This window comes from Myotis nattereri (genome assembly GCF_964212035.1).
Source record: "Myotis nattereri genome assembly, chromosome: 2".
Classification (NCBI taxonomy): domain Eukaryota; kingdom Metazoa; phylum Chordata; class Mammalia; order Chiroptera; family Vespertilionidae; genus Myotis; species Myotis nattereri.
The window spans coordinates 24,237,299-24,250,110 of record NC_138076.1 but is presented as its reverse complement, the minus strand read 5'-3'; the positions used below and the strand labels follow the sequence as shown (position 1 = coordinate 24,250,110).

Below are 12,812 nucleotides of genomic sequence, written 5' to 3'. Positions count from 1 at the left end.
TAAATAAAATATATTTAAAAAAAAAAAAAGAGGACATAGAAAGCCAAGAGACATATGAAAACACTAGTGGCCCATTGCACAAAGTTCATACACAGTGTGGGGTGGGCTCAGCCCGGCCTGCACCCTCTCCAATCCAGAACCCCTCGGGATATGTCCTGGGATCGGGCCTAAACAGACAGTCGGACTTCCCTCTCACAATCCAGGACTGATGGCTCCTTAACTGCTCACATGCCTGCCTGCCTGATTGCACCTAACCCCTCTGCCTGCATGCCTAATCGACCCTAACCACCTCTGCCTGCCTGCCTAATTGACCCTGCTTCCCTGCTGGCCTGATCACCCCACACCCATGACCCAGGATTCCCTCATCCAGACGGCCTGAAGCACCCGGGACCCAGGCTTCCCTCCCTTTGGCCGGCCCAAGGCACCGGGGACCCGGGCCAGATTTGCCTGGGCTGGCCACAGCCACTGGCACCTGGGACCGTGGGCAGATGGGTGGCTTCTCCTTTTCCCGACCACAGCCATAGCCACTGGCGCCTGGGACCTCAGGCGGGCAGCTTCGGCTTCGCCCAGGACGCAGCTAGAGCTGCTGGCACCTGGGACTGTAGGCGGGCAGCTTCACCCGGCCTGGCTTTGTCAGGAAGGACATCTGGAAGGTCATCTGGGTGACATCTGGTCTAATTAGCATATTACCCTTTTATTAGTATAGATGCTCAAAGTCAATAATCATCCTAGAGATGTAAATCAAAAGGACAACCTCACTGCTGTCCGAATGACCATCTCACAGCAGTCCGAATAACTATCATCAACAAATCAACAAACGACAATTCCTGGCTAGGATGTGGAGCATAAAGAACACTTGTGCACTGCTGGTGGGTATGTAAATTGGTGTAGCCACGGTGGAAAACAGTATGGAATTTCCTCAAAAAATTAAAAATATATCTCTCATTTGACCCAGTATTCCCACATCTAGGAATATAATCCCAAATAGGAGAAACACCAATCAGAAAGGACATATGCACTCCTATGTTCATAGCAGCACAACTTACAATAGCTAAGATTTGGGAACAGCCTAAGTGCCCATCACCAGATGAGTGGATTAAAAACTGTGGTACATCTACACAACAGAATACTATGCTGCTGTAATAAAGAAGGAACTCCTACCATTGCAACAGCATGGATGGGACTGGAGAGCATTATGCTAAGCTAAATAAGCCCCTAGGAGAAAGATAAATAAATATAACAAGATCTAACGCATATGTGGAATATAGTGAACAAGATAAACTGATGAACTAAAATAGATCCAGAGATATAGAAGCATTAAACAAACCATCCAACCTCTGAGGGAAGGGACAAGAAGTGGGCGGGAGATTAACCAAAGGACTTGTATGCATGCATATAAGTATAATCCATGGACAGTCAGTAGGTGGGGTGAGGGCATTTGCAGAGGGGTGGTGGGAATGAGTGGGGAGAGGAAAATGGGGGGGGGGGATTCATATGTAATACTTCAAACAATAAAGAACCTAAAAAGAAAAAAAAAATAGAACATTATGGCAGTCATTGAGAGACTGATGAAAAAGTAGAATTTTTAACTTCAAATCTATATGGCTTTGTTAAGAATTCCCATAACTACATGAACATTACAATGAATAATTCTTCCCATTATTAATTATATATATATATATAACTTCCACCAGGCATCACAAGTATTTATAAAAAAGCATAAAATAATCTTATGAAAGAAAATACTCAATAACAGAAATCACCAATTGAGTAATAAAAGAAATACTTGTTTTAAAATGGAAATCAATTTAAGAAAGAAAATTTCACCACCACCACAATTTGGGGTGGATTGGAAATAACTGCTGTTAGTTATAATCCAATGTATTATAGTGTAGTAGAAGCCTCCCACACATACAAAGTTACACATTGTTACAGGAATTGCATACTGATTTAGATATCAATACCATAAATACTGGTCTGCACATTTCAATGAAGAGGCAATTGACATATATTTATGCCCTGCTGTATTGAAATACACATTTTGAACACTTTAAATTATATCTGCACTGCAAAGAAAGGATGTTTCTTATTCCTTTTGAATTTAAACACAAAACAAAGATATGATGAAATGTATCAATAAAGCATACCAAGGCTTTTTCCATTATGATTTGTATTTTCAGAGTTCTTGTTAATAGTGCAATATCTGATTTTTTCTGTGAAACAGAGGACATGAGATAAATAAAACATTTTTAAATTCTTATATGGTTTATAACTATGTGCATTATATATGTTCACACAGAGATATAGATAAATAAATATCCTCATATATAAAAACCCAGGATCCATAACATCCAAAACAACCAAAGGTCAACCGAATGCGAGGCTAGGGAGCTGAGGGAGCTGGAGCTGATCAATCAGTGGCAGCGGTGACTGGCGAGCGGTGACTGGCAAGAGGCTGAAAGGCAGACCTCTTCCTCCCTCCTCCTGGCCCTCAGCCTCTGATCTGGGGGAAGGGCTGCTCCAAGAAGCCCTCACGGATGCAGATGACTTTGGCCTGCAGTTCCCGCTGGATCTGGACGTGAGAGTGAAGGCTGTACTGCTGGAAGCCACATTCCTCACTGACTACATGTTCTTCAAGAAGCGAAGAGGCACTGAGCCCTCTGCCATCACCAGTTAGATGGCATCTCAAGGTGAGGACCATCACCTCAGCCAGAACTCAAGATGGTCACCTGGCCTGACCTGGCCCCTCCTCAGAGGCAACCCTTTCCTCCATTTACACCGCAGAGGACAGACATGGATACCTAAGAGGCTGGGGCCATGTTGCCCCATCCCTATCCTACTCCCCTGGCCTCCTTCACCTGTGGCCTGAAGGGTATGTATGAGAGCCCTTCCCCTGCTACCTCTCACCACTGTCTCCAGCCATCCTCAGAACACAGGCATATCTGCTTTCAAACTTACCCTGCTCACTTCCTCTCATACCCTTCCAGGGCCTCTGCTCTGGATGGGACCTTTCAAATACAGGGCTCTAGGTTTTACAAAAGAGCTGGGGTGGGAAAGGGTAAACAACACCAAAAATGGCTGATATGGCCACTCACCTCTGCCTCAGCTTGACCAATTAGTACAGCTTCAGAATGTGGCACTCAGAGAAGATTCCTACTTTCCGAGCAATGTCTCTAGGGCCTCAGCCCCAGGGCCAACCTCCTCTCCCTTTCCTCTTTGGCCCTCCCCACAGCTGGTGCTTGCTGCAACTCTCTGTGCCTTACTTAACCACCCTTCCTTCCCTGTTTCTACAAAGGAAGCTGCATCTCTGTATGTTATGTTCATACTAGAGGCCCAGTGCACAAAAATTTGTGCACTCGGGGGGGTCCCTCAGCCTGGCCTATGCCCCCTTGCAGTGTGGGACCCCTCGGAGGATGTCCACCCCAGTGGGGACCCTCACCCCATGGAGGTTTGGCCAGCCTGGGTGAGGGGATGATGGCTGTTTTCAGACTGGCCACACCCCCTTTAGGGTGCGGGGTCCCCACTGGGGTGCCTGGAAAGTCTGGGTGAGGGGCTGAGGGCCATTTTCAGGATGGCCAAGCACCCTGGAGATGTAAGCTCCCAGCCTCTCCTTTTTTTCTTTTTCTTTTTTATTCTGGGATTTGTTTACCTTCTATAATTGAAACTTTGTTGCCTTTGGCGGAGGCCTGAGGAAAGTTTGACTTCCTCCATCACCAGGGACAACCCACTCCTGCTCACTCCAGCTCCGTGGCCACTGCTGGCTGAAAGCAAGTATCTGGGGTTTGTTTACCTTCTATAATTGAAACTTTGTTGCTTTCAGTGGAGCTTAGAGCTGGGCCGCTACAGGCGGGGAACCTTGCCTTCCTCCATCACTGGAGCAAGCAAGCCTCCTGCTCGCTCCAGCTCCATGGCTGCTGGCCGCCATCTTGGTTGGGTTAATTTGCATATAGTCACTCTGATTGGCTAATGGGCATGGCTTAAGGTATAGTGAAAGTATGGTCAATTTGCATGTTTGCCTTTTATTAGTATAGGATAAACTTTGTAACGTTTTGGAAAAAAAGTAATGACCAAGAGAATGCCGCAGTCAACACCTGGAGTGCGGCTCAGAAGAATGGAGAGAAGGGAGAATTCCATAAGTTGATTGATGCCAACTTATTTCTGAGTGACTGCCTGGTGTGTGACAGTTGTATGACCACAGAGGAAGGAATCCAAATTTCTCAGCAGTGGTAAGGATCAGCAAGCAGGCAGGCAGTAAGGAGCGAGGGGTTCCTGTCTGTGAGAGGGATTTCCAACTGTCGGGTCTAAGCCTGCAGACAGTCATCACCTGAGGGGTCCCGGACTGCGAGAGGTGTGCAGGCTGGGCTGAGGGACAACCCCCCCCCCCCAGTGCACAATTTCATGCACCAGGCCTCTTGTTGACACATAAAAATACAGATAATAGGAAAATAAGAGAATGCATGCCGATTAAGTAAATAAGCAGGTGAGATTCCAAACAAATATTTTAGGCACCGATCAGAAGCTTTTACTTTATATTTTTTATAATTAGAATATTCAAAAAAATTGTTGCTGCAACGAGGGAGAAGCCATATTTCCTTTCTCCCAAAACCTTCCTCCAAAATCCTGCTCCAACCTTCAAGCTAACAAAGTCCCATCAACTTTCCCCCAAACATTGCCTCTCATCATTTTTATACTTTTAGGTATTTATATTGACTTCATTGTGGCTTAAACCCTGTAAAATTCATCCATTTTAAGTATATAGTTACATTGTTGGTATTAATATATACAGCCATGTAACCATTTCCATAAGTAAGACCAAGAATGTTGTCATTACCCTCTTCCAAGTCAATAGCCACACAACTCAAGGAAACTAATGATCTGCTGTTTGTTTTTCAACATAGGTTACAATGATCTATTCTAGAATTTCATATTCATGGAATCATATGGCATGTACTCATTTCTATCTGGTTTCTTTCATTCTGGATTCATCCATCTTGTGATTATTAGTAATTCATTAGTATCTTCCTAAGTAGTGTGCCGTTGAAAATATCCATTGCAACTTACTTGTACATTTACCTGTTGATCATTTGTAGCCATTTCAGCTTTTATAAAAAAAGCTTCTATAAATATTAATGTACAGGTCTTTGTGCAATTTTTTTCTTTCCTTTTTTTTTGGTATTTAGAAATGGAATTCCTGAGTCATACAGCAATTGTGGGGGTGCAAAGTGGTAGGAAAGAGCCAGATTGCTGGAGCAGGGCATGAGTTGAGCAGCCTGGTGTAGCCACTGCTCCCAGCAGGCTGGGCCTCCCAACAGGCTGGGGCCCCTAGCAGGTGGGGTCCCCTCCTTCTATGCCCTGCCAAAGGTGAGGCTGAGGTGGTGGAGCAGTGGAGATAGCAGATTCAGCATGTGAAGGCTGAGAGCCCCTCCATGCCTTGCCCTCTGGAGGCTCACAATGTGCTGACCCTATGGTCCCCTGCTGCTGGCACCCTGGGTCTCTGGCCACTGTGCTCCCTCTGTAAGGGACAGACTGCAGGCCCCTCCTTTTCCCCTTCCCCCAGACTGAATGCCACAGGAGTCCTCACACCCTGTCCCCCCTCACCCTGGAAGAGCATAGCAACACAACCAGGAGGCCCAGGAGGTTCTTCACAAGATGGTGAGGTCATTCAACCAGGTTTAAGCAGCCCCAGAGTGAATCCTTTGACATGGAGATGATGCTCTAATGAGTATCATGAAAAAGAAGATTCTAGGAAGTTGTTACAATATTTTAATTTACCAACTAGTTTCTGATAACTGTAGATTATGGTTTTTCTGTGAGGGAAAACTGGAGACAGTCCAGATGTGTTTTTCTTTTCTGTTGGGAAATAATATTAACACCAATGTGTTAAGTGACTGCAATAAATTTTCATGTCTGTGTTTCCTTGTGGAAAAAAAAAGTGCCAGATTTTTTCCTAAAGTCATTTGATCATGCTGCATTTTAACAAGAATTAAGTGGCAATTTTTACATATATATAATATGTTAATCAATGTTAATGAATATTACTTAAAATAAGACACGTAAAATCTATATATATAAAAGGCTAAGCGACTTTCTCACTGGCTGGTTGGTTGGTGCATATGACGCGCATTTACCACCAGGGTGCAGACACTCAACACAGGAGCTGCTGAGCTGCTGTGACTTGGCAGAGGTGGTTCTTGGGTGACGCACCCTAGAACCAGAGAAGAGGGAGCCTGATTCTGGAGTGTGTCACCCGAGAACCACAATCTCACAATCCAGGACTCTTGAGGATGTTGGAGAGGCCGTTTTGGCCCAATCCACGCAGGCCAGGCAGAGGGATCCCACCTGCCAGAGATACCCCACTCACTCCAAAGATGCCCTTCGATCCGTGGTACCACCCCAGGTGTGGCCGGCTAGGGAGGGACCAAGGTAGGTTGGCTCCAGGGCATGTCCAGCTGGTTTCACCCAGTCCCACCTTGCTGACCACCTTGTAATTAATTTCCTTTCAATGTTTAGAATCCATGCACCAGGGCACTAGTAATTTAATAAGTGAACGAATGCATTGTCCTCTGAAGAGCAAAAAAAGAATTTCAAAGAAACATGAATGGTTAGATCATTTTTTATTTAAAAGAGAATTTATAAATTTATAAATCCACGTTTATAAGACTAGAGGCCTGGTGCATGAAAATCGTGCATTGAGCGGGTTTTCCTCAGACCAGCCTGCACCCTCTCCAATCTGGGACCCCTCGGAGGATGTCCGACTGCCGGATTAGGCCTGGCATCCCTCTCACAATCAAGGACTGCTGGCACCCAACTGCTCACCTGACTGACTGCCTGATTGCCCCTAACCGCTTCTGCCTGCCAGCCTGATCGATGCCTAACTGCTCCCCTGTCAGCCTGATCACTCCCAACTGCCCACCCCGGCTGGCCCGATCACCCCTAAATGCCCTCCCCTGCCAACCCATTTGCCCCCAACTTTCCTCCCCTGCTGGCCTGGTCACCCCTAACTGCCCTCCCCTACAGGCCAGGTCCCACCCAACTGCCCTCCCTTGCAAGCCTGGTCGCACCCAACTGCCTTCCCCTGCTGGCCTGGTCACCCCTAACTGCCCTCCCATGCTGGCCAAATCGCCCACCACTGCCCTCCCATGCCAGCCATCTTGTGTCTGTGGGTGCCACCATCTTTGAGGGAAGGGCAGTCAATTAGCATATTCCCTCTTTATTGGCTGTGGGCACCACCTTCTTCGTAATGGCTTGAGGGACAATTAGCATATTCTCTCTTTATTAGATAGGATACATTGTAAAAATTAGACCAAGTATTCCAAAACTCTAAGAACACTATCTGTAGATGATATTTGGGACAACATCTTCAATTTTTCTACTTTTAAATTTTCTAACAAAATAATACTTTTATACAAAGTATGTATGTATTGGCAAGGAAAATATGGACAAAATAATAATCAGCAAATCTGGGTATCATTGCATTAGTAGGATGCAAATTCAATAACAATGAAACTGTATACATATATAAGAGGCCCGATGCATGAAATTCTTGCAAGAGTAAGCCTTCCCAGTTGCGGCAGGGTCAATCCCTCCTTCTCTGCCTGAATTCCTGGCTCAATCCCGCAGCTGCAGACCCAGCTATGTCCCAGAAGGAAGTCTGGAAGAACTTCTGCTCTAATTAGCATACTATGCTTTCATATTATATATATATATATATCTATATTATATATATAATATATATATATAATATAGATATAGATATAGATATATATAACTTGATATATAGATATATATATAGATAGATATAGATATAGATATAGATATATATTGATATATATAGATATATATATATAAAACTTGAAATTAGGGGCAAGGAATACTTCCAAATTATATGTGACTAAACATATTCTTATTCATATATTCATAAAATACTTAAATATCTTATAAGAGAAGGTTTCAATATAATTAATATGTTTAAATTTGTTTTCTAAATGTAACAAATTTCTATGAGGATAAGTTTATCAAACGTAGCAAAATGAAAATTTCAGAATATGGTGGCTTACTTCTGACTTCACCAGAATCCTGTAGGCCTGATCTCTCAATTGGATCATAGGATAATTATCTTGTAGGGGGAGAAAATCAGCTTTATTATTCTTTATTTGATAAAGCATATGCTCAAACATAGCTGAGGATTCCAATGGTTCGATTCCATAACTGACATTCGCCAACTGCAATAGTCCCCTGAATATTTAAATACATAAAAAGACATAAAAGTAATTACTATAGATTTTCCTTTTGAGAAATGTAAATACTAAATAAAACCTTTTATACAAATTTTGATAGTTATTCTTATAGTCTAATTAAATCTAGGAATCATCCTAATTTACGCAAATTAATTTTTGACCTAATTTTATACCATTTGTCTGTTATGTCATCTACAAGTCCCTGTGGTTCTTGTAGAGCTAATCCATATGAATATCCTTTTTACTAGTAGACTTTTTCTGAATAAATTTTATGGCTGTATGCTTAGAATAGAGACAACAAAAAATAGAAAATGCCCTAGCTGGTTTGGCTCACTGAATAGAGCGTCAGCCTAGGGACTGAACGGTCCCAGGTTCGATTCCGGTCAAGGGCATGTACCTTGGTTGCAGGCACATCCCCAGTAGGGGGTGTGCAGGAGGCAGCTGATCGATGCTTCTCTCTCATCGATGTTTCTAACTCTCTATCCCTGTCCCTTCCTCTCTGTAAAAACTCAATAAAATTATTTTTTAAAAAATAGAAAATATAAGAGGAGGACAAGGAAAAGAAAACATATGAGAAGAAACACAACCAAAGCCCATATTTTCTTTGCTTTCACTCTATCACTTAAGGAATTTGGAAAAATTAAAGTGTTACACAAAATTGTCAATCATGCACATCTCTGGAAGTTGCCATTACCTGAGTCCAGAACAGGTGCTTAGTGTCACGACTGAATTTGGAATCTCTGCGGCATATCCTTGGTAAAAGCAATGCCTCTAACAGGAGTACATAAAGGTACATTCATGAATGATCTGTACTTAAAGTAGTTTTATACTTACTTTCTAGACATTATGAAATGTAGAGATTTATCCAATTAACCAATATTATTTACAAGATATCCCATTGCCTTTTGATCTACCTATAATTTCTTCCTCTTAACACTTGTCTGCCTATAAATCCCACTAAAGAAAATCCTTGCTATAATAAAGAATTCTATAATTTTGAAAGAACCTTTTAAAATAGAAGGACATGTAGCTTCCCAGACAAAAAAAAAAAGCTAAAGGAGTTTATCACCTCCAAACCAGTATTATATGAAGTGTAATACTTTAATGTAATACTTCTTCGAGAATAATTGGAAGACAAAGATAACAATAAATATATGAACAATAAAATGGCAATAAATATATATCAATAATTGAATCTAAAAAAACAAAACAAGCAAAACAGAAACAGAAAAAAAGAATAAATCCTAATGTAAGCTGTAAGATTTAATAAATAGTAATATATTAATATTGGCTCATAAATGGTAACCCAAATAGCATTCTAACCCAAGATGTTAATAATAGGGTAACTAATTTGGGAGGATGCAGGGAAATTTTCTGTGCTTTCCACTTTTTCTCTTAAAGCTAAAAATGCTGGGGGAAAAAAAGGTGTATTAACTTTTAAAAAGATATTATTGAGGAAATAAAACGGCAAGCTATGACCTAGATGAAATGATTCATAGTACATATATTTCATTTCATTTACTTTTTATTTAAATTTTATTTTTTAATTACAGTTTACATTAATATTATTTCATATTACATAATTTACAATGTGTTTCCCTTGATATTTTTAGTACCCACCTGGCACCATAAATACTTTTTGCAATATCATTGACTATAATTTCTAAGCTGTACTCTACATTTCTGTGAATATTCTGTAAATGCCAACTTGTACTTCTTAATCCCTCCCCTTTTTCACCCAGTCCTCCAAGCCCCATCCCCATCTGGAGAATTTGGAACTCTTGTACCTTGCTGATAGGAATGTGAAAACCTGCAACTGGTTTGGAAAACAGTTTGGAGGTTCTTCATAAAGTTAAATGTAGAATAATCCTAATGGTCCAGAAATTTCATTTCTAAGCATATATATGAGAAATTGAAAACAGGTTTTCTAAAAAAAATTTGTACACAAATGCTTATACCAATATTTGTCTAAATAAGTAATAAATGAATGAATAAATAAATGAATTAATCAGTAATTCATGGAAGCTTTCTTATCTTTCTTTTCTCAGCTGCATTTCTTAAGTATATGATCTGTAACTGCCGACTCATGCAATTAACAACATCTGACTTCAATTGTGAACATATCACTTATTTTTCAAAGTTACCCAAAAGTAACTTAATTTCTTCATATTTTTGTCCTTAATATTTCACCTTATTGATCATCTTTAGTTCAAACTCTCATCCCCATGGACTTTCATTTCTTTTTTTTCCCATTTACTTTCGTAGCAATAGTCTTCTCAGAAGCTCCCCCAATATTCTCTTTCAGCAAATACTCCCTTCTCTTCCCTTAAAAGCCTAGTGAAATCTAGAATCAGTCCTATTCCTTTGTTAATCCTGTGCTATTAAATTTTTAGAAGCATCCCATTCTCTTCTATGTATTTGCTTATGCATTTTAAGTTCCCATTCATACATCTCCATCAGTAACCATTTGATTTTTGCAAAACTAAGCTGAACCACCATCTCCCACCCACTGCCAGCAGCTGAACACACCCTGCTCCATGCCAAGCAACAGCTGCAGCTACCTCCACCAGCCCTGGTGCCAGCAGCCATTGTAGCTACAAGCCCTTCATAAAGTATAAGGTTTCCCAAACTCCACACAGCAGCAGGGGGCAATTCAGACTCTCAGCTCCTGGCCCTGCACCCAGTTAGAGAAAATGATCCTCATGAGAGATTTCCCACTTAGGATCTTCCTTAACCAAGAGACACTAGCAAAGTTAACGCAGATGCCCTAACCGGTTTGGCTCAGTGGATAGAGCGTCGGCCTGCTGACTGAACGGTCCCAGGTTCGATTCTGGTCAAGGGCATGTACCTTGGTTGCGGGCATATCCCCAGTGGGGGTGTGTGCAGGGGGCAGCTGATCGATGTTTCTAACTCTCTACCCCTCTCCCTTCCTCTCTGTAAAAGAACAATAAAATATATATATATAAAAAAGTTAACGCAGAAAGAGCTGGCATCCTGTGGCTGGAGAAGTCAGAGGAAATGCTCTCCCTCCCATGGGTTCTTCACCATCCAACCGCACCTGGCAATACAGGTTGGCACAGCAACGTGCCTTTTACCCCTACAGGCTGCACAGGCAGAGCTCCAGCAGGAGCTCCAGCAGAGCACAACCATATAACATCAAACGACCTAAGAAAGCCAAACTGTCACTGGAACAATATAACACACTAAATCTACACTTAACCTGGGTGACTGCTTTCAAATCTAGATAATTTAAACATGAAGAAAGCAACCAAAGTACTGTATGCATGCATATTAGCATAACCAATGGACACAGACACTGGGGCAGTGGGAGCTTTGGGGGGGAGGGGAGGGGAGGGAGGCAGCATGGCTGGGAGGGATCAATAGGGGGAAAACGAGACATATGTAAAACTTTGGACAATAAAAAGAATAATAATAACGTAAAAAAAAGAATGCAACTGGAAATCACACCCTATATCAACAAGCAAGGAAATCACAGCAAAAACGGGAAAACACAAACACTGATACTAATATTGACATGAGGCACGTATTGAAACTATCACACAAAGATTCTTAAAAAGCTATGAAAATGTGTTACAATGAACATCGAAATTAAATTCGATGGTGGAGTAAGAAGCCCTGGCTCCTCCATCCCCCAACAAACACACCAATTCAGCAACACTTCACAGACAATTTCCCTTTGTGCGAAACCAGAAACAAATAGAAAGTCTCTTGCACAACATTAAAGAGTGGAAAATCAGTTACCAAAGCCAGTAGGGAGGATTGGGAGACATTTTCACCAAAACTCTGCCCCAGAGCACTGCCATATGATCAGAAAGACATCCTCTAGTTACCATCCTACTGATGGGTGGGAAGCGGTTTGCTCACAAGCCCAGGGCCCTAATGTTTCTGAGGGGCTGACCCAAAGAACTAGTATCTGTGACAGGAGTCCTGGAGATGTTAGAAATAAGGTGAGCCCCCTAATTCAGGGGTTCTGGTAGAATACAAAACATACTCGGGAGCCAGGCAGCAAGGCAAACATCTTCACTTCTATGTAGAAAGGTGCGCACACATGGTCTGGAAGTGCGTGCACACAGAGCAGGTGGGCTGCGCGGCTTTATAACCCCTGATGCACGTGACCTCTCCCTTGCTCTTGATTGGAGCTCCGGCTCAGTCTTTGAGATTGGCTAATCCAAAGGGAGGGTTTGGCCTTTGTTATTTCACATGGCGCCTCCAGGGGAGCTGCAAGCCATGCAGCCAACATGGCCGCTGCCAAGTCACGCAGTCCAAAATGGCGGCTGTCTAAACTGTTCTTTGACAGAAAAGATGACTTGTTTATTCTCACAGAGATCTGATGGGTTCAGCACAGTCTAGCCACCCAGGCAGCAACAGAGGCGTGGCTACCAGACACTGTTGATTCATCCCACCCCAGATCTGCCCAGAGTGAGTGGATGGAAAATCCCAGCTCTGTGCTTCCTCCTGGGATAGGAAAGAGTTAATCCAAGCAGGCAGTGCCTCCCACTTCACCACAATTGCCCAAGGAGCTAGCATCTGTCTCACCAATCCTGGAGCCCTGAT

The 12,812-nt window shown here is 42.5% G+C and overlaps 1 protein-coding gene across 1 annotated transcript in view; it reads right to left on the bottom strand.

The window, feature by feature from the left end:
• LOC308512645 (A disintegrin and metallopeptidase domain 3-like) overlaps positions 1 to 12,812 on the bottom strand; it is a gene marked incomplete at both ends in the record, with an annotated part of 75,913 nt that overhangs the window by 34,395 nt on the left and 28,706 nt on the right. The window contains 3 exons of the mRNA XM_081082246.1: positions 2,148 to 2,213; positions 8,058 to 8,235; positions 8,932 to 9,008. Of these exons, the coding sequence (XP_080938372.1) occupies positions 2,148 to 2,213; positions 8,058 to 8,235; positions 8,932 to 9,008 (321 nt within the window). The remainder of the gene's footprint in view (positions 1 to 2,147; positions 2,214 to 8,057; positions 8,236 to 8,931; positions 9,009 to 12,812) is intronic.